Source organism: Plecotus auritus, assembly GCF_963455305.1.
Source record: "Plecotus auritus genome assembly, chromosome: 4".
NCBI lineage: Eukaryota > Metazoa > Chordata > Mammalia > Chiroptera > Vespertilionidae > Plecotus > Plecotus auritus.
Window position 1 is genome coordinate 2,574,259 of NC_137775.1, and position 26,904 is coordinate 2,601,162.

At 58.9% G+C, this 26,904-nt stretch overlaps 1 protein-coding gene across 2 annotated transcripts in view; it reads right to left on the bottom strand.

Moving 5' to 3' along the window:
* Positions 1–13,907: 13,907 nt before the first annotated feature.
* PACRG (parkin coregulated) overlaps positions 13,908–26,904 on the bottom strand; it is a 346,093-nt gene continuing 333,096 nt past the window's right edge. The window contains exon 5 of one of the 2 annotated variants that reach the window (XM_080666363.1): positions 13,908–14,354. In XM_080666363.1, coding sequence (XP_080522489.1) covers positions 14,194–14,354 — 161 coding nt within the window. In that variant the 3' untranslated portion in view covers positions 13,908–14,193. The remainder of the gene's footprint in view (positions 14,355–26,904) is intronic. The other variant, XM_080666364.1, reaches the window with a different exon arrangement.

Here is a 26,904-nt window from a genome sequence, read left to right on the forward strand (position 1 = left end):
GCCTGGACAGAAGTGGGGGTCGGGGAGGAGAGGCAGGCCTCGCTGGGGTCCAGGAAGTCCCAGCAGAGGCAGGCGGGCTCCAAGCCTGCGGGGCTGTGAGGTGGGGCGAGCAGGACCTGGGGGCCACGTGGGGTCCCCTGCCACCCGCTACCCGCAGCAGCAGGAGCGTGAGCCCCCTGTCAGGGCTCGGACGTCTGGGTCAGACACTTGCAGGATCTGGTTCTGTGATAAGCACCTCTGTCCCAGAACTGCTGGGGGTGACAGAGCCGCCCGCATCCGGACATCAAAGGGTCTGTCTCCCAAAGCGACAGCCCGTGCGGCTCAGGAATCCCCCCGTCACCTCGGAGACGGGCCGGGGCCACGGTTCTCATGGCCTGTGGTCAGTGTGAGCCGCCAGCTCGGGCTGCAGAATGGGGCTCCGGTGGGAGCTTGGCCGGCGGTGAGATGCGGGCAGCTCACCAGGGCGGGGCATGTGCCAAGCCGGAGCTGGGGGCCTGGTGGGGATTAGATGAGACGGTTCCACAGGCCGGGGTTTGTGTCTGAACTTGGCCAGAGGGACACCGCAGCCAGGACGAGGAGCCAAGGAGGGGTCTGGGAACTCGTCCTCTCAATGCTGTGACTGCGGAGCTGTCCCAGAGGGCCCGGGGTCACCGTCCCCCCTCCCAGGCCTGGCTGCCTACGCCCGGCCCTGGCACGGTGACCGGCATGATGGTGAGGGACAACCATGTCCCTCTCCACACTCCATGCACGTCCCCGCTCGGACCAACACACGTTTACGGCCTCGCTTTCCGTCTCCCGCCGGGACAGCGCTATTACTCGTGCTGCCTTTAAGATGCAGATGGGTAGACTTGAGTTATGATTTTTTTTTTAAAAAAGCCCCTCTATTCAAAACTCTGTCTGTAACAAAAGATCTCCACATCCGGGGATAGTCTTCTTCAAGCGATGACTAGGATGTCAACATCCCTCCATAGAGGAGGAATGGGACTGGCCACTGGGGCTTAAAATACCCCCGTCAGACTGGTATTGGCACAAGAACAGGCACAGAGATCGATGAAACAGAACAGAGACCCCAGAAATCGACCCAAGCCATTACGCTCAATTAATATTTGACAAAGGAGGCCAGAGCACACAACAGAGTAAAGACAGTCTTTCCGATAAATGGTGCTGAGGAAATTGGACAGGTAATTGTAAAAAAAAGAAAAGAAAAGAAAAGAAACTAGGCCACCAACGTACACCACACACCAGAAAGGGATGAAAACGGTCAGTTGTGAAACCACAGGCAGCAAAATCGTAGACATCTCGGGCAGCAGAATTTTCACGTACACATCTCCTAGGACAGTGGTCGGCAAACTGCGGCTCACGAGCCACATGCGGCTCTTTGGCCCCTTGAGTGTGGCTCTTCCACAAAATACCACGTGTGGGCGCGCACGTACAGTGCGACTGAAACTTCGTGGCCCAGGCGCAGACGTCGGTTTTCGGCTCTCCAAAGAAATCTCAATCGTTGTGCTGTTGATATTTGGCTCTGTTGACTCATGAGTGTGCCGACCACTGGGCTAGGGCAAGAGGAACGAAGGAAAGAACGAAACAAATGGGACATCCAGCGAACAAGCCTCTGCACAGGCAAACGAACCATCAACAAAATGAACAGGGAGCCCACCGTGTGGGAGAACACCACTGCCAATGACACGTCAGAGAAGGGGTTCACCTCCAAAAATATAACGAGCTCACACAGCTAACTCAACCAAGGAAGACAAATGGAAAAATGGGCCAAGGACCGGAATAGTCACTGCTCTGGAGAGGACACACAGATGGCCAGGAGACATACGAAAAAGGGCTCCACGTCACTGATGAGCAGAGAGATGTCACTAACACGACAATGAGCTGTCACCTCACTCTGAGCTTGTGCGACACCTCACAGGCCATCTCTCAGGGTCCTTTGTGTTTTTTGTTTGTTTGTTTGTTTGTTTTTTAATATATTTTATTGATTTTTTACAGAGAGGAAGGGAGAGGGAGAAACATCGATGAGAGAGAAACATCGATCAGCTGCCTCCTGCACACCCCCTACTGGGGATGTGCCCGCAACCAAGGTACATGCCCTTGACCGGAATCGAACCTGGGACCCTTCAGTCTGCAGGCCGACGCTCTATCCACTGAGCCAAGTCAGCTAGGACTCTCAGAGTACTTTGAATGGCATCTTCTCTAGTCCCGTCGCTGATGCCCGTCATATAGATGTGGTGTGAGATGGTCAGATGGATCTGAGCTCCCCCACCTCCAAGATCTCTGCAAGAGGGTGTTCGGTAGATATTGATTGATCAGCTCATTGATTGATAGATTGCAGCACAGAGAAGCTCTGGGCATGTGTCTGGGTTTTCCAGGTGCCATGGGATCATGTTTAGAGGATGTTGCTGGCTGGAGCTTATCATTCCCATGCTCAGGCCCACTGCCAGGCCAGGGAGAGGGGAGCAGAGGGGCCTGGGAGTTAGCGCGAGGGGGGGGGGTCTTTGGGTGCGGCACTCAGAGACATGCAAGGGAGGACCAGTGGGCTTGGGGACCCCCCGCTGGAGGGTAGACACGGGTAGATTCCTCCCCAAGAGCGTGAGCCCACAGACTTCAACATACAGGCCAGTTCTTTGGCCTGTCGTGTGGAGAGGGTCCTGACGCTGTGTCTACAGGAAGCTTGATTTTCCTTTCGTCTCCCGCGGACACAAATGGAGGGAAGCGACGCCTTCGTGCCAGGTACTTGCCCTTCAGGGGTCGGGCCCGGGTCTCGGCTTTTGGATCGGGAAACTCAGGGAGCCCCTCAGAGCCGAGGCCATCAAGCGTGGCTTCATGTGTCTCTTGAGAGAGGCCGGCCCCCTTCGTGGTGCTTCTCTGTGGGAAAAGGATGTGTTTCCCAGGCCGTGTCCTGCCGGAGGCGGGAAGGCGCGATTCCACCTCCGTGGAAACCAATAGGCTGGCCTCAGGCTCGCCGCTCAGTCTGGGCAAACCGATTCCCGCCTACCCTGGCCGCCTCGTCCTCCGAGGGCGCGGACGAGAGCCTGCTTTCAGAGCCAGGAGAAGGGTGCGACCCTCTGCCCGCTGCGTGGTCCGGGCCTCACTTGCCAGCACCTTGTGCGTGGGGCACCAGCTTCGCCCCAGTGAGCGCCTCCGCTGCCCTGGGTCCGTGGGGAAGTGTCTCGGGCCTGGTCCCCGGTGCAGATCAAAGGGATGCCCCTCGACTACGGTCACAGTCGGGGGTCTGGCTAGGGAGGGGCTGCTCCAGTCACACTCAGCTCTGGGGTGCTCTCTGCTCAGCTGGATGCCCGTGGGAGGGTGTGGAATGCAAGGTTAACCACATCCGAATGGAAGGGCACAGGGAGCCTGGGGCAGAGGCCTGGGCTCCGTGGGGCTGGCGGAGGCTCTGCCTGGCCACCCGGGTGAGGAGAGGACAGGGCATGGCAGGGGAGGGGCCTGGGAAGGGCCCGGGACCACGAGGGCCTGCCCAGATCCAGGGGATGGCATCAGCCAGAAAGTGGCTTCTACCTGAGGGGGTGGGATGCAGGGAAGGTGTGACTGCAGGGCCGGGGGAGCTCAGAGGCAGGGAGAACCACATGGAGAGCGTGGGGCTTGGGCTCAAGGGCTGGGCCTTTACAGAGCCTGCTGGGGAGCCTGGCTCTCCCTCCCACCCCCTCCCGGACCCCAGATACCTCCTTCCTCTCTCTACCCCCCTTATCTACCGTTCCCTCCTCTTCCCTTCCCCTTGGGGAGGGGACAGAACATGCCTCAGGAGGCTGTCTCCCTCCCCGGCCCCCCGGGAACGATGGCAGCTCCCTCCGTGGCCCGGGGCCGAGCAGCAGGAGGGCTGGGGCTGGGCCTGTGCCTATGGCTTGGCCTGAAGCGCAGCAGATGGTGCCTGTGGCTCCCTGGAGGCGGACGAAGGACACGACTTTCCTCCCGGCCTTTCTGTGGGGAAAGGAAGTCTTTGGGCCTTTGCAGCAACTGAGTAAATCACGCCCCTTCGATGAGCAGGCTCGCAGCGCTGGCTGCGAGGAGAGCGCCCCACTTCCTCCGATTGTCCCGGTGATTGCATTTCAGTGTGTGAGACAGGATCGCCTCGTTCCCGGCGGCGCGCACAGGAAGCGCGGCCTCCAGGGCCGGGCACGGAGCAGCGCGGTTATTCTGGGAAGTAATTCCGACCCCGCGGGCCCAGCGGCTCAGGTTTCCGTGCACATCCTCGCCGTCCCCGGAGGACAGAGGACGAGGCGTTTCGTTACAATAATAGACTCCGAGCTCATGGAGGCGGCGCGGGCACCACGTTGGCCGGGACCCCTGTCCGCCCAGGTGCCCTGGGGGGCTCTGTGCTGGGCCGGAGCTGGGGTGCTGGGGGTGGGAGAAGGGGAGGCCGAGGAGGGTGCGGCGGAGCGGCTGGCTCCCAGGAGCTGGGCCTGCCTCTGCTCCGCTCCAGGAGCCGTGACTCACCGGGAGTGACTCATGAGATCCCCGGGCGGCGGCACAGCCAGGGAGGCAGCGCTGGGCTTAGGGGAGGAAGAATGTTCTCGGAATTAAAGCTGCTTATGAAATGGCACCCACCGCCCTGGGAGCAGAGGCTCCTGAGGCGCCGAGAGCGTCCACCGCGGATCCGGCCCCCCGCCCCCCAGCCGGGCCCCCCATAATCCAATTTTAATTTTTAAATTTAAGTCATCTCTTATTTATGATAGTATTCCTTGGAAAGCCTGCAGCAAACAAAAGGTGCTACAAACCGGGGGCCTTAGAACACGGCGATGCCTGTCACTCAGTCTGGAGGCTGAAGTTCAAGATCAAGGTGTCGGAGGGCTGTTCCCGCGGCGGGCCGTGAGGGCGGCCCTGTCCGGCCCCTCCCGCTCTGGGCGCTCAGCTGGCAGCCCCTGGCATTCCCTGGCCCTGCTCCCGCCTTCCTTCTCACGTGTCCTCCCTGTGTGTGTCTCCGTGTGCTCATTTCCTCTTTGTATAAGGAGCCCCTGACCTTGGAGTCGGGCCCGCCCTGCTGCGTGATGAGCTCATGCTAACTGACTTACGTGCAGTCAACAAGGTCACTTTCCCAGTTACTGAGGGGCCGGGCTTTACCATGGGAACGGGGGAGGGGGGGGTATAAGCAACCCCCACGAGGAGTGGAACACGCACATTGTAGAAATTTAGGAGATGGAGACAGCCCCACGGAGGGGAGCCACGCTCACATTTCTATGCAGTGAACCCTCGATTCTGTGGACCTTGATTTAAGTGACTTCGGACTTCAGGGACACGATTTCCGGCCCCTATGTCATATGTGGAAGTTAACACCCTGTTAATTTTAAAAGGCTTTTATTTTAATTTTTTTAATATTTTATTGATTTTTTACAGAGAGGAAGGGAGAGGGTTAGAGAGTTAGAAACATCGATGAGAGAGAAACATCCATCATCAGCTGCCTCCTGCACACCTCCTACTGGGGACGTGCCCGCAACCAAGGTACATGCCCTTGACCGGAATCGAACCCGGGACCCTTCAGTCCGCAGGCCGACGCTCTACCCACTGAGCCACACCGGCCAGGGCTGTTTGTTTTTCTGGTTATTAATTCCCTGTCATTTTGAACAAATGTTAGCGCACAGGCCACAGGTTGGAAAGAACACGGCAGTAATTTTGCCGGCGTAAGGGATTGTTACATATCTACGTTACCGTCTGCGTTGAAACCCAAGCGTGACCGTTGGCAGACAGTGTCTGGCGAATGATCAGCGCACGATCACACCGCCTCGAGAGTGGCGACTGGTTCTGCTGTCTCGAGGCGTGACTTTCCGCGGCCGTTCTAACGCGTGCCGGCCGACGAATGGACGGACATGACGAGGGTATGAGTCACAACCCAAGGAGACCTGGGGCAACAAGCCCTGTCTCAGGGGGGGGCCTACGGTGTGAGAACATGACCCCGCTTCCCGGGAGGCCCCCTTCGTGCCGGGATCAACGGTGGTCCTGGTCGCTTAGAACCAGGAGCCCGTCCGCTTCCTGGGCCTCCCGCCGCGCCCAGGCTGCTGGGGTCCCGAGAGAAAAGCAGCTGGAAAACTCAGGGCCAACGAGGAGGGAGGCCGCTGGGTGTGAGGGCCCAGCGTGGGCCCCGCCGGAGAGGTCACCACGGCTGGGCCCAGCCCCCGGGGATGCCCGCACCGGGCCAAGGGGGATTAGAGGGGGGAGAAGAAAGGCTGGGGGACAAAGAGCGGCCGAGTGAGCACAAAGCAGCTTCCTGGCGTGACCGCCATGGCAAGAGCCTCCGGCAGAGAGGACTGTGAGAAAGCGGGAGGCCGGCCCCTCCGCTGGAGAAGCAGCCCTTGGCTCCGGGGCCTGGAGCCTGGGCGGGCGCCGGCTGGCCAGGAAGCTCGCCTGCCCTCCCTGGGGGGGCGGGTTCCCAGGCCCTGGCACAACCTCGGGCCAAGCCCCACTTCCTCCCGGGCAAAGCTTGCCCCGTGAGGGAGGCACGGGCCGCAGCATCCTGGGGGCCTGGCTGCCTCCCTGCAGAGCCGCCCCGGTGCAGGGCTTTATGTGCCCGCTTCCGAGGCCGGTGCGGGGAGCGCTGTGTGGCCAGGGGCCTCGTCATCCCCATCAGACCCCAGAGTTGGCTACTGGAGGAACGCTGTGATCCAGAGCCGGCCCTCACCCCGCAGAGCACAGAGGGGGGAGACGGAGCCCCCCGCACGGCAGCTCCTGGGCCAAGAGCTCCCAGCTGTTTGGGGGCTGATCCTGGGCCACTCGAAAGGGGGGGAAGACGCAGAGGCGGGGAGTTCCTGAACCGGTGAGGGGTGCCGCCCTGGCCCGAACCCCAGGAGGGAAGTCCTGGCTAGACCAGTGGCCAGGCTCAGGGCGAAGGCAGCAGGGAGGGATGCACACGTGGGGAGGGAGGGGCAGGCGGCCGGGCAGACACCCCCACCTTCCTGCCTTGTCCTTCAGGTGAACGCTCTTCGCTGTGGCACCGACTTCTCGACGGGTGAACTTCGTGGCGAGGACTCGTGGCGTGTTGGGCGGGGAGGACGTCTGAGTGTCCACGGCCCAACGTGCCCAGGCGACCCTGCTGGACAGTCCCCGCTGGGCCCCGCCCTCCCTGAGCTTCCCATGGGAAGGCAGGTCTGCAGTCACTGGGCGGCTGGACCTCGGTGTCCCCCAAAGCGCCAGCTCGGGGGCGGGGGGGGGGGTTGTTCTTTGGAGCCGGTGAGCCTGACCATGGTCCCCACGACTTCCTTAGACGTGCCAGAGCCGTGTGGTGACGGGCATGGAGTCACGCATGGCCCCTGGGCATCACTGTGGACCAGCTGGGTGGCCCTAGACCAGGGGTGGGCAAACTTTTTGACTCGAGGGCCACAATGGGTTCTTAAACTGGACCGGAGGGCCGGAACAAAAGCATGGATGGAGTGTTTGTGTGAACTCATATAAATTCAAAGTAAAGGAGCGGAGGGGAGAGCAAGAGAACCCTCTGCTCTTTCGGCTCCGCAGGCCGGATAGAACAGCCGAACGGGCCGGATCCGGCCCGCGGGCCGTAGTTTGCCCACGGCTGCCCTAGACCAACGTGTGTCTTCTCTGAACCATGGTTCCCCCCGCCCCCCGCTGCAGGGGGGCTGGGCGTGTCCGCTGTGGGTGGTGCCCAGTGACTTCCAGGCCATGCGTCCTGTTCCTCGTGCCCTTGATGTCACTATGGGCCTGCCCGGGGGTGGAGGCGCCGTGAGCAGCAGGGGCACAGCCTCAGCCAAGGGGAAGGTCGCCGGTCACCCAAGGCCCGGACCCCCGGCCACGAAGCAGCCTCGGTGATGGAGCAGAGTGGCCGTGGCCCGTGCACGAGGCGAAGGCCCCGGGTCACCACGCACACAGGCCCCAGGAGCCTGCCTCCTCCCCGCCGCAGGTGCGGGCAGTGGGGCGTCCTCGCCCCCGGGACAACATGCCCTTCTGCAGGGGGGGGGTCCATCCCGAGGCCCCTCCTCCAGGCCCCGGACGCAGGAGGGAGCGAGGGTTACAGCTCACAGGAGTGGAAAGCGCCCCAGGCCAACCTCACGGCACTCGCCGCTCCCTCTTGCCCGCCGATGCCTGTGGCTCTCAGGCCACTCAGACACTGCAGAGGGGTTTTAAAGACCAGGAGGGGCTGAAAGCGCCGAGAAACGCGGTGTAGGAAGGTGGGGGACAGAGACACGGCCGTGAGGCGTCGGGAGGGCCCGCCTTCGGGGGTGAGCGGAGCCGCGCTGACATCGTCACTGATGAACGCCGAGGAGACGCCGTGTCCTTCTGTCTGTCTGTCGTAGCGCTGGGCTCCCCGCGGCTAAGAGAAGTGCTTGTGGCTCCGCAGGGACACCGCAGTCACCGCCGGGGCGAATCGTGGACACGACGCTTCGTTTGACGCCCCGGTCCTTTGCCGGGAGCACACGCCAGTCCGTGCGGGGCGGGGAGCGGGGGTGGCGAAGCACCCGCACGGCCCTGAAGTCACACCGCACCTCGGAGCGCCGACGGCACAGGCATTGCATTGTGATTGGATGGCCGTGTGCCCAGGTGAGGGGCAGGGTCTCCGTGTGTGCGTTCACATGCATGTTATTGGTTCCGTAGTTACAAGGTGTTCATAGAGTGACAGTCCGGAGGCCATTGGAAGAGGAAGTCTCAGTTTTACTCGATTTTCACAAAATGCCTCGTTTTCTCCTCCGTGCCTTCTGAGGTGTTCTTTCCGCCCGTTCCTCGGATGGGGAGACTGAGGCGGGGAGGGTGTGCTGGAAGGTGAACATCGTCGCATGGTGGTGGAGCTGCCATTCAAACCCTGGCCTTGACCCGAGTCCCAGCCAAATCCCGGCTCACCGACTCTCCCCCACTTCCAGCCCTCCCTGCCCCCCGCCCCCCGCCCCAGACTTAACTTTATTATTCAAGTTGGGATCCGATCGTCTCTTTTCAGGCCCGTCTAGAATATCTGTGCCTCCACCCACGGCCCTCCCAGTCCCAAGGGTGCCCACGGAGGTGTCCTGGGCCCCGACGTCCTGGTCCGCGTGTCCGTAGCTCTGCCCGGGGAACCAGCGCCATGTCCGACCCTCACTGAGAGCGGTGTCCCCATCCCCACACCGCCCAGGATCCTGAATGCCCCATGCATCGTCCCATTAGGGCCCACGATGACGAGCCGGGGGGAGGGGGGGCGGCTCGGGTGGCCCCGCTCGCTGCCAGGGAAACAGAAGCCCTCTGCACTGTTCAGCTTTGCAGATGCTGAAGGCTATTTTGCAGAGAAAGGCTTCATTCAGTCGGGACCCTGCAGCGCCGTGGATTTGTTAGCGGAGTGGCCTCCGCTGGGTCAGTGCGTTATTAGACGTTTAAGCAAGTCCAATAAAGCAGTTCAGTGCGTGTCATCGTCGGGGTCATTTCTGCTGGGCTCTGAAGGACGGGGAAAAGCACGCTGGCGGGGGGTGGGTAGTTATGCCCAGCTCAGCAAACGAAGGTCCCCCGAGATGTTAGATTTGGGGCCGAGGTTGTCCCAGGGCGGGATGCTTGGCAATGGGGGTCCCTCTCCCCCCAAAAACGTCCTCTTACTGCGCGAGTTCCTGGGGGAGCTGGACAGGCCCAGCTCAGACGGCTCCGCTCCCCTCTCGAAAGGGGCCTGCGAGGGGTTATTAAAAATTTACCTTTTTTATCAATCAAGTTCTTTATGGGGCATGTTTCTTACTGCATTTCAATGTCATGTTTGCTGCCCCAGATGCATGAAGGAGGAGACAAAAGGGCCATTTAGAGCTCTGGTTCTAGAATGCTCCTATTATGCAGCGAACTGAACCCAGCGACACAGGCCTTGCTGAGCGAGGACACAGTTCTGGCTGCGGGCAGAGCCTCCGGCCGGGCGTGGACCGGTCTGAGCACAGGCATTGTCCTGCCGTGGGAGCGAGCCTGGAGCCGAGGGCCTGGGACCTGCTCGAGGAGAACTGACCCCGGGGAAGGGACCTGTTCACAACGCTGGAGGTCTTCTGACTTCATCTCCCGGGTCTCTCCCTCTGGCACCGTGAAACAGGGCTTTGAGCTTCCCAGCCCCTGCGCGCAAAGGCCTCGCGAGGAACATGGGCGTCGACCCATGAACCAGGAGGTCGGGGTTCGATTCCCAGTCAGGGCACATGCCCGGGTTGCAGGCTCAATCCCCAGTAGGGGGCATGCAGGAGGTAGCCAATCCATGGTTCTCTTTCATCATTGATGTTTCTATCTCTCCCTCTCCCTTCCTTCTCTGACATCAATAAAATATATTTAAAAAAAAAAAAAAAGGACGGCGCCCCGACAGATCCGCAGCCCACACCCAGGCTTCTCTGGACGGCTCCCTGGGAGCTCCAGGAGGGCCTAAGGGTGTGTGCTGGTTTAGGGAACCTTCCATTTTAAAAGCCCCACTCCGCACCCCAGCGTGCCACCATTTCCCAGAGTTTCCGAACGTCCCATTTCTGCGCGGGGTCAGCCCATGGCAGGGGTCCTCAAACTTTTTAAACAGGGGGCCAGGTCACTGTCCCTCAGACCGTCGGAGGGCCGGACTATAGTTTTAAAAAAAAACTATGAACAAATTCCTGTGTGCACTGCGGGCTCGGGACGCGTCGGCTGCTAAGCAGGACAGGCAGCGGCCCCCGGCGGGCCGGATCCATGTCCTCGGCGGGCCGCATGTGGCCCGCGGGCCGTAGTTTGAGGACGCCTGGCCCATGGAAACGGCGCGGTCCTCCCAGTGTGACGGGCGGGAAGCCCTCGCAGATGAGGGAGGGCCCGCGGGGTGACCTCCGGGGCGGGCAGGTGGGCTTCAGAGAGACCTGACATCGTTCCCAGCAGGCCCCGTGCTGGAGCCAAGACCTACACCTGTGAGGGGCCAGGGACCACCCCCGGCCTGTGGGACCTCCTGGGACCTGCCCCCCCCCCCCCCGCCCCGTGTCACACAAGGATGGAGCACCTCTCTGCTCCAGGCGCCAGGCTAGCTGCTGTCCCAGGGACCCCCCTGGGCCCCCCATGGTTCCATTTATCTGCTGGGCTCCCCGCTGAGCCCTCTCCTCACAGGCCTCTGTCCTGGGGGCCTTGTAACAGACCTGAAGGCAGACATGACCGAGCCCTTTGGGGTGAGGGACTTGCTCAGGTCACAGCGCAACTACTCAGTGGAAAGAGACCTCAAAGCCAGTTCTGTGGGTCCCCATCCTGGCTCCCGCCCCAGGCCCTGCACGCATCGCTGGATGCGGGGAGCGAGGTTGCCCAGGGAGGGGGCCGGGTCTCAGGGCCTAGCTCCGGGCTCTGAAACACCTGAGTCATGGGCGCAGGGTCCCACCCAGACACCTCTCCCCTGGCCGGCAGCTTCCCGCAGGCGTCCTCAAACTACGGCCCGCGGGCCCCATGCGGCCCGCTGAGGACATGGATCCGGCCCGCCGGGTGCCGCTGCCTGTCCTGCTTAGCAGCCGACGCGTCCCGGGCCCGCAGTGCGCATAGGAATTTGTTCATAGTTTTTTTTTTTAAACTATAGTCCGGCCCTCCAACGGTCTGAGGGACAGTGACCTGGCCCCGTTTAAAAAGTTTGAGGACCCCTGCAAGGGAAGACGGTCCCACAGGACGGAAGACCTGCTCCTAGGGGCGCTCCCTCGGTGCCCCGCTTCTCCGTCCCTTTGAAAGGAAGTTTCCACGTGAAAACTCAGCAGGGAGGTGCCCTCTCCCTCCGGGCTCAGCGGCAACCTGACCCCACTCCCTGCCCCGCGAGGAGCTGATCAGAAATGACCTGGGAGAGGAGGGCCCGCAGCCTGGGTGGGGAGACAGCGAGCAGGCCAGGCCGCTCCTGCTTCCCGCTGGCGAGACAGCGTCTGCCTCAACGTCTCCAGAAAGCACTGCGGGGCGGGCATTTGGGTTTCCTGCAGAATGATCTCTGGATGCCAACGCCCCCGGTGGCCCCGGAGGAAGGCCGTGTTGCCTGAAGAGTTCCCAGACGGGTATCGCTTTGCGGGAGGCGGGCAGCCGTCGGGGATACGCTGTCTCTCTCTGAAATAAGGGCCCGCGGGTATGAGGAACCGCACGGGCCCTCCACCGCTGGCCCGGGCAGCATTCCTGCAGGCCGGCGTCATCGCACATCATCGCACGCTTCCCGGCTGGGCCGGGGGCTGGAGGCTCAGGGCGGTGAAATAGCTCTCCCGGGGCAGCGTGGCAACAAGTCACAGAGCTGGGAAGCGAACCCCGAGGCTTTAATCCCAAACCGAGGTTAGGCTCTTGGCTAAGTGTGTGTGCGTGGGGGGGGGCCTCTCACCCCCACCCCAGGCAGTTTTTGTGAGCGTGACCCCGCGGCTCCTGAGCCCTGACAAAGCCCCGTGGGAAATTCCAGCAGGAACGGTCAGAGGCACCAGCCAGCCCCCACCTCCCCCGCGGCACACGGACATGGTGCCCCCTGCCCACATCGCCGAGGCCAGAGGAGAGCCTGTGGGCGCCGCCGAGCATCCGTCGTTGAAGGAAAACCTGCCGTGACCTGTTGACGCTGGAGTTCTTTTCAAAACGTGTCACACCGGCCAAAACCGGTTTGGCTCAGTGGATAGAGCGCTGGCCTGCGGACTGAAAGGTCCCGGGTTCGATTCCGGTCAAGGGCATGTACCTTGGCTGCGGGCACATCCCCAGTGGGAGGTGTGCAAGAGGCAGCTGATCGATGTTTCTCTCTCATTGATGTTTCTGACTATCTATCCTTCTTCCTTCCTCTCTGTAAAAAAATCAATAAAATATATTAAAAAAAAACACGTGGCACACCGCAGCCAACGTGTCCTACCGAGTCAGGCATCTCTGTGTACCCTGAAAAGCGCTCCGGACGCTGGCTGGCCTTCCCGCACCCAGCCAGGGGCCCAGGAACGCGGGGCAGGAGTCAACCGCGGTGTTTGCCTTCGGAAACTTGTCTTCACCAACGAGTGACGGTGATCGCTAGGCCATGCTCAGTGGGCTCCTGTCCTCACTGCTGTGCAGAAATGGCTGCAGAAGGAGGCTTCCGGGGCCGAGTTTCAGACGCCCAAGCTCGCCGCCGGGCCAGCTGCGTGGCCGCGGTCAGGGCTGAGTGCCCCATGGTGGGCCTTCCTTTCGGGACCCTTTTTCCTTTGTCAGTTGAGTGGAAAAGTGCATGTTCTTTGTCTGTTTTTTTTTTTAGTCTCAATAAAATCCCCAGATCCTGCCATCAGACCTACAGAGCACGGCTGTGCGAACCATCCAGGTGGCGGGAGGAATGGAAATGGACCTGTTGCAAGGGCTGTTCATTAAGATCCAACGATTAAAAGGCACCCAAGTCACTTCCCCATGTGAATGCCAGCCCTGAGCAAATCGCTGGGTGACATCTGTCAGCAGCAGGCCGGGCCCTGCCCCATATGGAGGGACGAGCGTCCAGAGGAGCATTGTCCAAAGTCACGTGGTCCGGGTTACCTTTCACACCTCACCCTGCGCCCCCCTGCGCCCACTCTCCTCCCTCCCCCGCCCCATACAGCCCGGAGCTCCTGCGAACCCCAACTCTGGGCTGGAAGCTTGGGTTACGGTTCCCGCCGAGGTTCAGGACGGGCTGCATCCCGGGACACAGAGTCACCCGTTTTTTGGGTTTTGTTTGTTTGTTTTAAATATGTTTTTATTGATTTCAGAGAAGAAGGGGCAGAGCGAGAGAGAGAGAGAGAGAAGCATCCATGATGAGAGAGAACCATAGATCGGCTGCCTCCTGCACGCCCCACACGGGGGATCGAACCCACAACCCAGGCATGGGCCCTGACGGGAACGGAACCGTGACCTCCTGGGTCATAGGTCGACGCTCAACCCCTGAGCCACGGGTTTATCGGCGGTGCCAGCGCGCTGCTCGCACAGCTGCCCGGAGGTGCTGCTGAGCCGGCGCCCGTCTCGGTGACAGACACCTAGTAACCCCTCCTTCCCGCCCGGACGCCACCCTCGGGGCTGGCGGACACACAGGGCCATCGCCGAGTCGCGTATGAAAACGGTCGTTTATTGTCTGTACAGCTGGAGGCTGGGCTCGGACTCCCGTTGTCCCAGCTCCAGAAAGAGGCACTTCTCCTCGGGGAACAAATGAGCACAGGACACTATTGTCATCGAAGAAACAGGCACTGTTTATGTATCGGGAAGCCTTGCGCCCAGCGGGCGAGCGCCCGGCCGAGGCCACTGTCCCAGCGGCTGGAGAAGTCGGAGAAGGAGAGGAGCCCCGTGCAGGACCCAGGATGGGAGCAGGGGGGACCCCCTCCCTCCGGCCGGCCACTAGTTGAGCAGGCAGGACTCGTAGGTGGGCACCATGTACTTGATGTTGATGAACGCCTCTTCGCCCCCGTAGCGCTCGAAGGCCCCCAGCGTCTCCTGGATCAGGTCGCCCACATTCTCCCTCTTCTGCTGGCTGTAGTCGATGCCGTCGCCGGAGTTCACTGGGTCGGGGAAACACACAAAGAGGCCGTTACTGCCCTGCGGCCCCCCGCGGTGCCCCGCACACCAGCCTACCAGCCCGGGGCACTTGCTCCCGGGGCTGGTCAGGTGACCCAAGCACCGCCTGCTGGTCCATTTGCCCGCACTCCTCCGGGGCCTGGGGAGCGGTGACAGACAGACGTACACAAGCACCAAGTCCCAGGCGGGAGCGGATGCGAATTCACCTAAACTAAGGAGAGGAGAGGCCATGCGGGGTCGTCATGGCGACAGCACAGCGCACGGGTCGGGGCGCCTCCTCCTCGGAGACTGTCCTCTTGGGCCTTGAGTCCCTCCAAACCCTGACACGGCCCTAGGAGGAGCCGCCTCGGGCAGGGCAGTGGGGGGGGCCGTGCGGCTCACAGGGACTCTCTCTGGGGCAGAGGCTGGCCCTCCCGTGTCTGTGTGGCTGTGGCTCTTATCTCTGTCCCTCCCAGGGCCGTGTCCCTCACCCGAGGGCTGTTTTCGAGTTGGTCCCACCCCTCTGGGCTCAGGGGGCTAGGGGACGTGTCTTTGCTGCTGGGACGGCTCCTGACTGATCCCTAACATCTGGATGGCGGTTTCAGTGACGGTTTCACGGGGAGTTCCTGCTGGTTTTGGAGTCTCTCTAAGCCAGGGGTGGGCAAACTTTCTGACTCGAGGGCCACCATGGGTTCTTAAACTGGACCGGAGGGCCGGAACAAAAGCATGGATGGAGTGTTTGTGTGAACTAATATACATTCAAAGTAAAGGAGCGGAGGGGAGAGCAAGAGAACCCTCCGCTCTTTCGGCTCCGCGGGCCGGATAGAACAGCCGAACGGGCCGTATCCGGCCCGCGGGCCGTAGTTTGCCCACGGCTGCCAGGCGGGCGGTCAACCCTGGGCGGGCGCCTGGAGGTCCCCACGCACGCCCAGCCTCCCCGCGGCCGGACCTTCAGTCCTCACAGCACACTCACGCTCACACGCGGGGAGCAGGCGTGTGGCCGCCGGGCCTGGGCGAGGTACCCAAGTGCACCTGACAGAAACGGGGACCTTTGCTTCGGTCCAGAGGCTGACCGCTCCACGGCTTTGTCTCTACTCACAGCCGCTGCCCACATTCACGAGGCACGTCACGCAGATGTCCCAGGACGTCCGCGCGGACTCTCCCTCTGGGCGAGTGGCCACTGCACCTCTGCTCACGGGCCCCCCTCTGAGCTGAGATGAGCGTGAGGAGGCTGGGGGGAGAGCCCCCGGAACGTGTGCGCTTTGCGAGGTGAACTATTTCACCGTCCAGCTGGATAAACATTCCGGAGCCATGCGTGGAGATAACGTCAGGGAGGGAAAACAACGGGATTTCAGGCCTTTTCTCCCCAGTTTCTGGGGACCTTTGGAAAAAGACTGAGTGATGGTTCAGATCAGAAACAAAGGACAATGACAACCCCGCACGGCGCGGATAAGCAGTTCCTCTGCTTGACTTTCCCAGAAACGCGTGAGAGAGAGAGCTCCGTCTCCACGGCACAGCGCGCACGGTGGTCCCTGACTCGCCCCCTCGGGCGGGGGTCAGGGCAGCGGAATCGGGTCCCATTTGCAGGAAGAGAAGAGACACTGCTGTGTCGTGAATCAGCGAGCGGGATGCAAGACGCCTCAACGAGCCCGTTAATTAGGAGCCGTCTACTGCACGCGGCCCGGAGGGAGGTGTTTCTTCCAAATCTCTGAGCGACGTCACGCGGGCAGCTTCCCGTGTTTATACCTTTTTAGCTTCGGAGTCCGCAGGTTTTACAAAGGGCTCTGTGTGCGTTACTGTGACAGACAGTTTGTCATCTTGGATACAGAAAGAACAAACATTTGGCATAAGACTATGGGGATTATTATCAGTATTAGGCCGTTACGTCAGATGGCTGGCTTGCAAGGTCAGACAGTTAAGAATTTTTTTTTTTTTTTAAAGTGAAGACCCACATTGAAGGGTAACACTCTTTTTTTAAAAAATATATTTTATTGATATTTTTACAGAGAGGAAGGGAGAGGGATAGAAAGCTAGAAACATCGATGAGAGAGAAACATCGATCACCTGCCTCCTGCACACTCCCCACTGGGGATGTGCCCGCAGCCAAGGTATATGCTCTTGACCAGAATCGAACCCGGGACCCTTCAGTCCACAGGCGGACGCTCTATCCACTGAGCCAAGCCGGTTTCGGCAACAGTTAAGTTTTTATCTTTTTCTGTTATTCACACTAAAACAGTTATTCTACGGAATAAGAGACTGTCTGAAAATGACAGCGTTTACAGAACAAGGGACTACCTGCCCAGAGCAGAGAAGGTCAGACGGCAGTTTTTATACGAGATGGGGGCTCCTGTGTTTTAACGTGAGTCTCACGCTGCAGCGCCTATCAGATTCGTCACGGGGAGCTCAGAGCGGCTCCCAGCCTGGCGACCAGGCGGTTTTCTTCCTCGGGGTGGAGCCCTCTCTGCTCGCCCATGGGGAGCTGGGGCTGGGGGCGGGGGGACTGAAGTCTGAGTTACAGAGCAGCGGGTCGGCTAAACTACCCACGGGTGACAGTCGCCCAGAACACGCAGAAGGGACAGTGCTTGACCAAGGGCTCCTGCCCGATGGTTTTTGAGCAAAAGATAAACTTAAAAAAAAAAAAAGCAGACCAATACACACTTAAAGCAAGCAGGATTTTCCTTCCCTACCTCCCTCCTTCCCTCCCTCTCTCCATCCCTCCCTCCCTCCCTCCCTCCTTCCCTCCCTCCCTTCCTCCCTCCTTTTCTTCCCTTCCTCCCTCCCTCCCTCCCTCCTTCCCTCCCTTCCTCCCTCCCTCTCTCCCTCCCTCCCTCCTTCCTTCCCTCCCTCCTTCCCTTCTTCTCTCCCTCTCTCCCTCCCTCCCTCCCTCCCTCCTCCTCCCTCCCTCCCTCTCTCCCTCTCTCCCTCCCTCTCTCCCTCCCTCTCTCCCTCCCTCTCTCCCTCACTCTCTCCATCCCTCCTTCCCTCCCTCCTTCCTTCCCTCCCTCCCTCTCTCCCTCCCTCCTTCCCTCCCTCCCTCCCTCTCTCCCTCCCTCTCTCCCTCCCTCTCTCCCTCCCTCTCTCCCTCCCTCTCTCCATCCCTCCTTCCCTCCCTCCTTCCTTCCCTCCCTCCCTCCCTCTCTCCCTCCCTCCTTCCCTCCCTCCCTCCCTCCCTCCCTCTCTCCCTCCCTTCCTCCCTCCCTCCTTCCCTTCTTCTCTCCCTCTCTCCCTCCCTCTCTCCCTCCCTCCCTCCCTCCTCCTCCCTCCCTCTCTCCCTCCCTCTCTCCCTCCCTCTCTCCCTCCCTCTCTCCCTCCCTCTCTCCATCCCTCCTTCCCTCCCTCCTTCCTTCCCTCCCTCCCTCTCTCCCTCCCTCCTTCCCTCCCTCCCTCCCTCTCTCCCTCCCTCTCTCCCTCCCTCTCTCCCTCCCTCTCTCCCTCCCTCTCTCCCTCCCTCTCTCCATCCCTCCTTCCCTCCCTCCTTCCTTCCCTCCCTCCCTCCCTCTCTCCCTCCCTCCTTCCCTCCCTCCCTCCCTCCCTCCCTCCCTCTCTCCCTCCCTCCCTCCCTCCCTCCTTCCCTCCCTCTCTCCCTCCCTCCCTCCCTTCCTTCCTTTTTTAAAAGATGTACATGGTGGTCTAAGTGAGTCCCTGCCCTCAGCGAGGGCAAGTGGTCTCGGTCCATTTGGGGGACTTTGTAATTGGAGGCCTTTGGGTTGAACTGAGAGAGGGAGGAGGTAGGGGTGTGCGTGGAGAGAAAACCCACATGTTAGGGAAGGAAGTCCAAAAGAGGGAGGACGAAAGCTACACAGGTGCCAGGAAGGGGCAGGAGGGACAGGGACGGGCGGGGCCCCCGTGTGACCAGGGCGGTGGACATTGGACAGCAGAGCTGTTAGAAACAGCTTCGTGGTCCCAGGGTTCCAGTCGGAGGGGCTGATCTTCGAGGGCCTTCCCCGCTTCCCCCCGCCCCCCAGGGGACACTCCTGATGAACTTGCGGGGCAGGTGGCAGGACCTGCCTGGGCACAGCACAGCCAGGCCCAGGGCACAGACACCGGGTGGGCGCACGGGGAACGTAGCTGGTGACGGTGCTGAGTCGTGACGGACTTGAGCCAGTTCCTGACGGACAAAGGGAGGCAAACCGATGGCTAATAAATGGCGCCTTTTGTTGGCGTGTTAGTCAAAGGTCAGGAGCTGAATAGGGCATGCGGCGTAGATTCCCGGCGGAGGCGAGGGGCTTGGAAAGTCGCACACAAAGGCGGCCTCACCCGCCCCGTTTTCCACGGCCTTCCAGAATGCCGCCCCGACAAGCAGCCCCTCATTTCAATAAGAACCTATTCTTACTTTTCAAAAAACATTTAACTGTAGGAGTGAGCAAACTATGTAGCTGTTTTGTTCCTCCGCAGTGTGTACACCCAGCCGATAAAGAGAACAGAGCAGAATGGAAGCTGCTTGTTCAGACAGCGGGTCGGAGTCGAACTGCCCTGTGGCGGCAGACGCGGACACGTCACGGGGCAGGAGCACACCCCTCCTCCGTGCCCCCGGGCCGGCGGCAGGGGCAGCTCAGGGAGAAGCGGGGAGCAAGGGGCCTCCCTTTCAAACGGGCAAGAGGGTCCGTGTCTTTGAGAATCTGAACGTGAGGGGCCTCGTGGGAGCTCACCGTGTTAAATACAGGGTGTCCCCCCTGCCCCCACCCCCAAATGTATACACACTTCAACAGCTGAGAGCTCCATTTCGAAAAATGGAATGGATTTGGATAAACACTGCCCTTCTCATCATTCTCAGTGTGTGTCTGCACTTTGGGGGGGGGGGTTGCGCCCCGTGCATCTGGTGCCGTGGGAAATAACGCTGCGAGGGTCGGACGCTGGAAAGGAGTGGGTATTGACCTTTGTCGGTTCTGATGAGGAAGCTGGGAGCCTGTTTCAGGTCCAGCGGCTAGAGAGACACATCGAAGCTGCAAAAGCTGCGTTTTCTTTATGAGCCGACATGCCGGCCTGCAGTGGGGGTCGGGGGACACTGCGCCGCTGAGGGAGACGGTGCGGAGCCAAGGGCGGCATGTGACCCCGGCTTGAACGCTGCTCCCGATTAGGAGGTACGCTAAGTGCGTGCGTTCCTGTGAGCCTGTTTCTGACGATGCGGGCACTACGTCCGGCTAACACACACACCGGCTCTCTTTCCGCCTCACCCTCGTTCACCTGTCCCCACCGGGGGCTGTCTCACCCTAGATGCCACGTGGGCCCGAAGCGGGCCGTGCTGGGACGGTCCCTGCCCCGCTCAGGGCTGGCGGCGGCACCCTCCGGGGCATGGACGCGGCTCACGGGGGAAGTGGCTGCCGTGACACGTCGTGACCGGGGGCCACGGCAGAGGGAGGGGCCAGACACGCACACACGCACCACGGGGACATCTGCTAGGTCGCACACAGGGGTGGGCGGCAGACACGTGTCACGTGGGGTTTCGATGAGATGTCCTCTGAGCTTTTTTTTTTGCAATTTCCGGACTGTGTAGTAGCTTTATTCTTTTCCTTTTAAAAAGTTATGGCTATTGTGGGAAAAATGGAAAAAGGGACAATTTGGGCGGCCAGAGCAAGGACCTCCCACCGGGCCCGTGGCACCTTCGCTGGCAGCGTCCACGGCAGTCGCTGTGGCCTGCTGTCCGCCTGCGGGCCACGCACCCAGCCACGTGCAGCCAGGCAGCGGCGCTCCAGGGAAAGGCTCCTGCCGGGGGCGGGGGGGCATCGTCTCGCTAACTGGGCCCCCCTTAGGACACAGTGGTCACCCACACCCGCCAAGAAACAGGACGGGCGGTGCCCCCGGAGCGCCCGGAGCCGGCCGGCGGCCCCTGGCTGCCTCCGCTGCCTCCACTGCCTCCGAATCAGCACTCACGTGTGGCTTAGTCGGGGGGGGGGGGGGGCCCTCGGGTCCTCCACCTCAGAGACCGAAGAGCAGCAAGCATTCCCCGATGGCCCCGGCCCCGAGGGGCGCGCGCCCCGGTTTGGATCTGTCTGACTCTCACGTCAAACGTTACGCGCAGCAGATGTGCTGATGGGACGGCTCCGCACGCTGCTTGTTTGGAAAGGAAAGCATCGCTAGGGCGTCGGGACCAGACGCACACACAGGCCTGCTTCGGGGGCTCTCTCCGCAGGCCGGCCGCAAGACGCGCTTCGCTCCGGCCGATGAGACTGGGGGAACCTGCCTTCCTTTCCGGTCCTGAAGTCCTGACTCGGAAGGCGAATCAGCGCGACTTCTGGGAAAGAAGTGCTTCCGCTAATTTGGCGAATCTCCCTCGGAAGCACAGTCTTGCCCTCGGAGGGGCACACACAGGGGGGCCCGGGGCCGGCAGGGCCCTGGGAGGGGAGCGCCGGGCACCCTCCACCTGTCAGCCTGGACGGCTCCCCGCCTGGGCATGGGGGAAGCTGGCGGACCGAGCGTTCTTAAAGAAGACACGAGCGCGGGAAGCTCCACGGAAAGCCCCGGGGAATCAGGAAAGAAGGGATGACTCACAGGGTGTCCAGCCGGTCGGTACCGATCTGCCCCACTAACGCCGACCTGCCAGCCCGCTTCTGCCCTCCACGCTCCACGGCCGCGGCTCCCGTGCGCTCTCCCGCGTACAACACGCTTCAGGGACTCAAATCCGCAAATGCCGCGCCCCGATGCGCTCACGCACCTGAGGCTGAACCAGCCACAAACCGAGGCTCTGACGTCGTGGCCGCTGCTGTGGCGGCTGCACCCGCCAGGGGCCTGTCGCTGTCTCCTGGGGCGGCTCTGCACACAGGGCATCTGAAGAGAACCCAGGCCAAGTCCGGCCGGAAGCTTTTCTCAGGAGGAGGAGAGTGTCCCTGGGACGGAGCAGCCGACAGACAGCACGCTGCCCCCCACCGCCCCCCCCCAGAGAACAGGGTCCTACGGTGCGTGCCCACCTGGGCCTGACAGTCCCCGCGAAGCAATGCCTACTGGAAGCTTAAAAAAAAATGCTAACAGAAGACACCGAATCGTTTCTTTTTTGGATCAGAAAAGGCATTTTTTGTTTTCCCCAAATGCTGAGCTGAAAAATGTCCAGCACTCGAAAGCCAGCTGCGGGAGCTTCACCTGCCCAGACCTGCAGCCCCCGCAGCAGCAGCCACAGCGGGCCTGGCGCCGCCCTGCCCACCGGTGCCGTCCGTCATCGCTGGAGAGAGACCGGGAGCCCGTGGGGCCTGGGCCCAGGTCCTGGCAGGCATGTGCAGGTGGAGCCCGGAGCGAGGACTGTCGTTATGTTTCCTGGTGCCATTAAAGCACCACAGACTTCCTGTTGGATGACTGAGCACATCCCCCGTCAGCAGGCCCAGCGGTTATGAGACTGCGACGACCCGAACTAATTCCCTGTTTGCACGTAAGCTGACATTTTCCGAAGGCGAAGTATTAAAAAGATGACTCATCTCGCAAGATGTCATTAAAGAGATAACTCATGATATTTACGAGTTTGCAAGTGGTTGCTTTTGAGCTTGTTTTCCCTTTTTAATCAGAATTAAGATAGGGAGAAAAGAGAGACACGGATATGGTTGATCTTCTAAGAAATGTTCAATTCAAGACCGAGATTAAATTGTCAACATTTGTTTTTGCCGGAAATGTCTGTTTATTTGGCGTTAGTTTGAACTCAATTTACTTTATAGAAACAGTGTTATCTGTTTTGGAATAAAAGCCTTTCTCCCATAAAGTTTGGAAAATTACAGGAGAAACAACTATGAATTCCATTGTGGTCGTCTCTGGAGATGAGAGAACAGAAGAGAAAGGGAAGACGGGAAGAAAATCAAGGACTGGATTCCTTCTTCGACTCTTGCTAAGGGAAGCGCCTTTTGGGGAGATGTTTTGAGGTTAGATCCCTTTAGAACCCTAAACAAATGCTTGCTTCACTTTCTGTGTTTGGCTTTGCTGTCCATATGTTGAGGGGACGGACCTTTTTTTTTTATTATTTTTATTTTTTCTTTTCCTTTTCTTAACCATAACGTGACATCCCATTCAGAGCTCCGGGTGTTTCCATGTTTGGCCTACACAGCCCGCCCTTCCGGGGTGACCTCATATCCTCTTGGGAAGTGACGGTTTTCAACAGACTCTTCAGTACGACTTGACAATGGACGGCTCCGGAGCCTTCTTCATGGCGGGGAGGTGCGCATCAACGTTGTGATGGCTTTGCAACCCACACCTTATAACCACAGCATCTGGCATGCTGGAGGTGCCCAGCGCTTCAATACCCGCCTCCCCTCCCCTCAGGGCTTGTTGACATGAATGGAATTCACAGCATTTCTTTCCCCTGAAGATAAAAGCTGTGATGCCTCTCTCTCTTCTTCCTTCTCTGACACAGGAGGCAGGTGACGCAAGCAAGAGGCTACTGAGCCACCGTAGATTTGAAAGCTCAGGGAAAGGGTTTCACCTTCCGAATGGGGGCACTGATCACTTGTGAAACAAGATATTATCATCTTGGCCCAACTGTCAATGAAATATTTAAATTTCCCACCAGCTAAACAATGAAAATTTCTAAACAACTGCCATTCTCCAACGGCAAAGTAGATTCATTTCTCTCAGGCATTAGCAATGGTAACACTGGCGTGTACTGGCATAGTGGGGGGAAATTGGACTTCGAGGCAAAAGCTTGTCATATAATATTTCAATAATTTAGTAGCTGCAATGTTCAATAGCTTACTAGCACTTTAACTATAGACAGGTGTCTCACCTTCTCCGAATCTCAGTGACCTCCCCTGTACAAGAAGGGACTAAATGTTGGGTGGTTTCCTTCTCCTATCCACCCCAACATCCCATTTTATGACATCACAATATAACTTTGAAACACGCTTTGGGAAATGATGATTATTCAATGTATTTCGAACTGAAAACATTATCGCAAAGCAATGGTATAATTCTTCAGAGAAAGTCACAAATCTCATGAGCATCAAATTCAGCTTTCAAATCAAGTTCCAAGAAAACCCCAAAGGACCAATGTTTATGTAATCAGTTCTAGTCAAGGAAGAGGACACTGTCAAAAACTCCAAGTATTTGCTGACACATCACCCCAAATTACTCTAGTCTGTTATTTCCATAAGTCTATGTAGTCTCTGATTCCTTAGAATAAAAACCAAATGTACACATTAATTTTTAAAATAGATTCAGCTGATGGAGGTCTGGTCCAGACCATGGACAGGTGAGTTACGCTCCTCCCTGGGTAAGGACTGGTTTGACATGGAAGTTTTCTTTCTTGTTGGCCAACATGGTTCACTGGGAAGGAGCAGAGGGTTCTGGGTCCAACTCTCGTCTTCAACCTACTCCCTGCGGCATAGCTCCTGGTGGGTAATCAGAACAACAACAGAAATGCCAACACAATGCCCTCGGAGCTGAGTATCATGGTCGGCTCCCCTGCAGAGAGGAGCAAGCTGAGGTGTGGAGAGGGGAGACACCTTGGTACATGACCCAGGCGCGATCTGATGCTGGGCTTGTGGAAACAGAGAGACTGGAGGTCCGCTGACGTGTGTCAGGAGGGTAATGGGAACGTCTGAGTCAACACAGAGAGTGAGCCATGGAGCAGTAACGTTGCCTCGGTACCTGGAAGAAGAACTTGAACCTCGCAGAGAAGGGATAACATTAGGAGAGAGGGCCCAGGTGTGAATGTGGGGGAGCGAGTCTGCCACCTGCAACCAAGGAATTGGTTCATCTTAACTTCCCTTTGTGGTACAGACTATTACGCTCTCTCCCTGACATCATGGCACCCTTTGCAGAGCTGGAAGCAGGAAGACACAAGTGAAGGCTGCCTGATTCCAAGGACTTTCTCACACAGTAAATACACCAGGAACAGGGGCGACGCGAGGATTAATTTCACGTCCTGTCCCTCTGGTCTTCATGAGCGCGTACGCTGTGTTTCTAGATCGCTGGGTATGAGCTTCATGGTGTCCAGATGGGGAAGTGATAGGACTTACATGTGCACGAGACGGAGAGGTGGCTGAGAGCCACTGTCCAGGTGTCTCTGCTGCGTGTGGAGGGAGGCCTGGGAGAGAGAGGCCCCAGGCGCTGGGAGAACCTGCCTCTGCAGGACAGCGGGGAGGGGCGGAGATGGTGAAAAGGAGAAATCCTGGCCGTATCTGAATGGTCTCTGTCCTTAAAAAAAAAAAAGGCCAATTCAAGCCACAGATGTTGGGGTAGTTTATGAATCTGAGTCCAGCTTCCCATCCTCCAGGAAGAGTGGTGGGTCTCTACGTCCCTTCAGGAAATGGTTCCTCTTGACTCCTGCGTGGAACCTGAAGGAGTCTAGTGTCATGAAGAACCCTGGGATGGGCTGAGAAGTTTGGGTCCTCTTTGTCTCTGCCTTCCATTTGTTTGGTTGGCTGTTGTGTAGAGCACCGTGGATTGCTCCATCAATCCGATTCCAGCTGGCCCCTCAGTCCACCCCAATGTAGGTCTCATCGCCTACTTGATCTTCACACCTTCACGCTCTCCTCTTCCTAGTTCACCCTGCAGATCGATGTTCCTAACCAGGTTTCCTCCCGATTAGTAAGTAGCATCGCCATGTCGCTTGGCAGATCAGAGTCCAATGCCCCATCCTCTGGGGCCTCTGTAACCTGCTCTCCCTTCTGAGACTGGTCTTATATTTTGCTTCTTCCCAGCAAGACCTTCCTCTCCACTCAGAACCAACCCCATGGTGTGCGATTTCTATTCAGGTCTTTAAAATCCTGCGTCGGAATACACTCCTCTCCCACTCCTGGGAAGTCAAAGCTGACCTCCTTCAAGGCTAGTTTTGAATTTACTTCCTCGGTGGAGTTGACCCCACAATCCTCTTTCCTTCCTTTGAATTCCTGGAGCAGTAGTCAGTGACCCTCACCTCCCTCGTCCACACGCCACTCTAGACCAGGGGTGGGGACCGTCCGGCCCAGGGGCTGGACCAGGCCTGTGAAATCATTTGGTCTGGCCCTGCCAAGGCAACCGCAGGCAGGACTACAAATTCAACGCATCTAGGAGCTTTCCTCCTAGCAACATAGATTTATATTACGTGGATTATGTGAAGCGAATGATGTTATAAATATCCACACGACCCTTGGCAGAAGAACGGGTCCCCACCCCTGCTCTAGACCTTGGGCTGTGTTTTATGTGTACGTAGTTTTCCTAACCCTCTCCCACCTCTTGAAAGACAGGATCGCGCTAGGTTTAAACCTCGTGCGTTGGTATCAAGTGCACATTAGACAACTGTGAAAGGGACACAGGAATAAACCAGTGGCCCCTTCGTGGGGTTTCTGAATCCAGATCTATAATAATAAAAGCCCAATATGCAAGTCGACCGAACAGCCGAACAGCAGCCCAGACGACCACACTATGACACCCACTGGCGCCAGGCCAGCCAAGGCGGGTGCGATGCGATTGGTGGGGAGCCCCGCCATCGCCCCATGATCACGCTGCAGAGGGAGGCCCAGGCCACCGGCCGGTGGGGCGATCAATCGGGGGGGGGGGGGGAGGGGCGGGCTCCATGATCGCCCCAAAGAGGGAGGCCTAGGCCACTGACTGGCGGGCTGCGGCGACTGGGCGGGGCCTCCCGCTGCGGGGCATCGATCACAGGGTTCCCAGACTTTGAGAGGGCACAGGCTGGGCTGAGGGACCCCCTCCACCCACCCCCACCCACCCCAATGCACGAATTTCGTGCACTGGGCCTCTAGTATTATATAACCAAATTCAGTTCTACATACACTGCATGTTAAATGTGGTGACTGCAATGAAACGGATTCTTCCTCTACGTTTGCTATTTACGTACTTACGAGTTCTCACCCTCAGCAGACGTATTTCCGTGGATTTGAAAAGGTGTGAGCAGGTGAGTGTAAGCACATGGAGGGGCCGGCAGTGAAAAAGCCTCCTCTCTTTTCCGAAGTCCGCCTTGGTTTACAGCGGGGGTTCCCTGAGTCACCCTTACATTTGAGAGGAAAAGTGTTCTCTTTCCAAAATGAAAAACCAGATTATCCCATTCACTGCAGGAGCAGCCTTTGCTCCAAGATGGAGAAAGTGCTGGATTTTTAAAACAGTGTTTTCACTGAATATCTAAATCTGGGTGAATATAGTTTCTTACAGAGCTACATGGTACTTTCCAGCCAACGCAAGGACTAGCCAAGTAATGACTTCCGCTGGGAAGGAAATATTGACGGCTGCTTTCAGGAGAGAGGCAGACTTGTTGGAAGTAATTTTACGACTCGAGGCTGATGCTGAAAACTGAAAACCGAGCCAGCGTGACAGCTGCTAGCGCAGGTTTCCGTTTTCGGGAAACATTAATGACACAACCTATGTTCAGCTCTGATTGTGTGTTGTGTGTGGCTAAGGCACAACAGGAAAAAAGAAATGTCAGAGTTCTTTCTTTCTTTTAAAAAAAAATCCTCACCCGAGGGTATTTTCCCCACTGATTTTTAGAGAGAGTGGAGGAGAGAGGGAGAGACAGAGAGAAACATCGATGTGAGAGAAACACATCTAGTTGCTTCCTGCACGAGCCCCGACCAGGGCCTGGGCTGGGGTGGACCCAGGGCCCAGGCTGGGGTGGACCCTGTAACCGAGGTACGTGCCCTTGACAAGAAT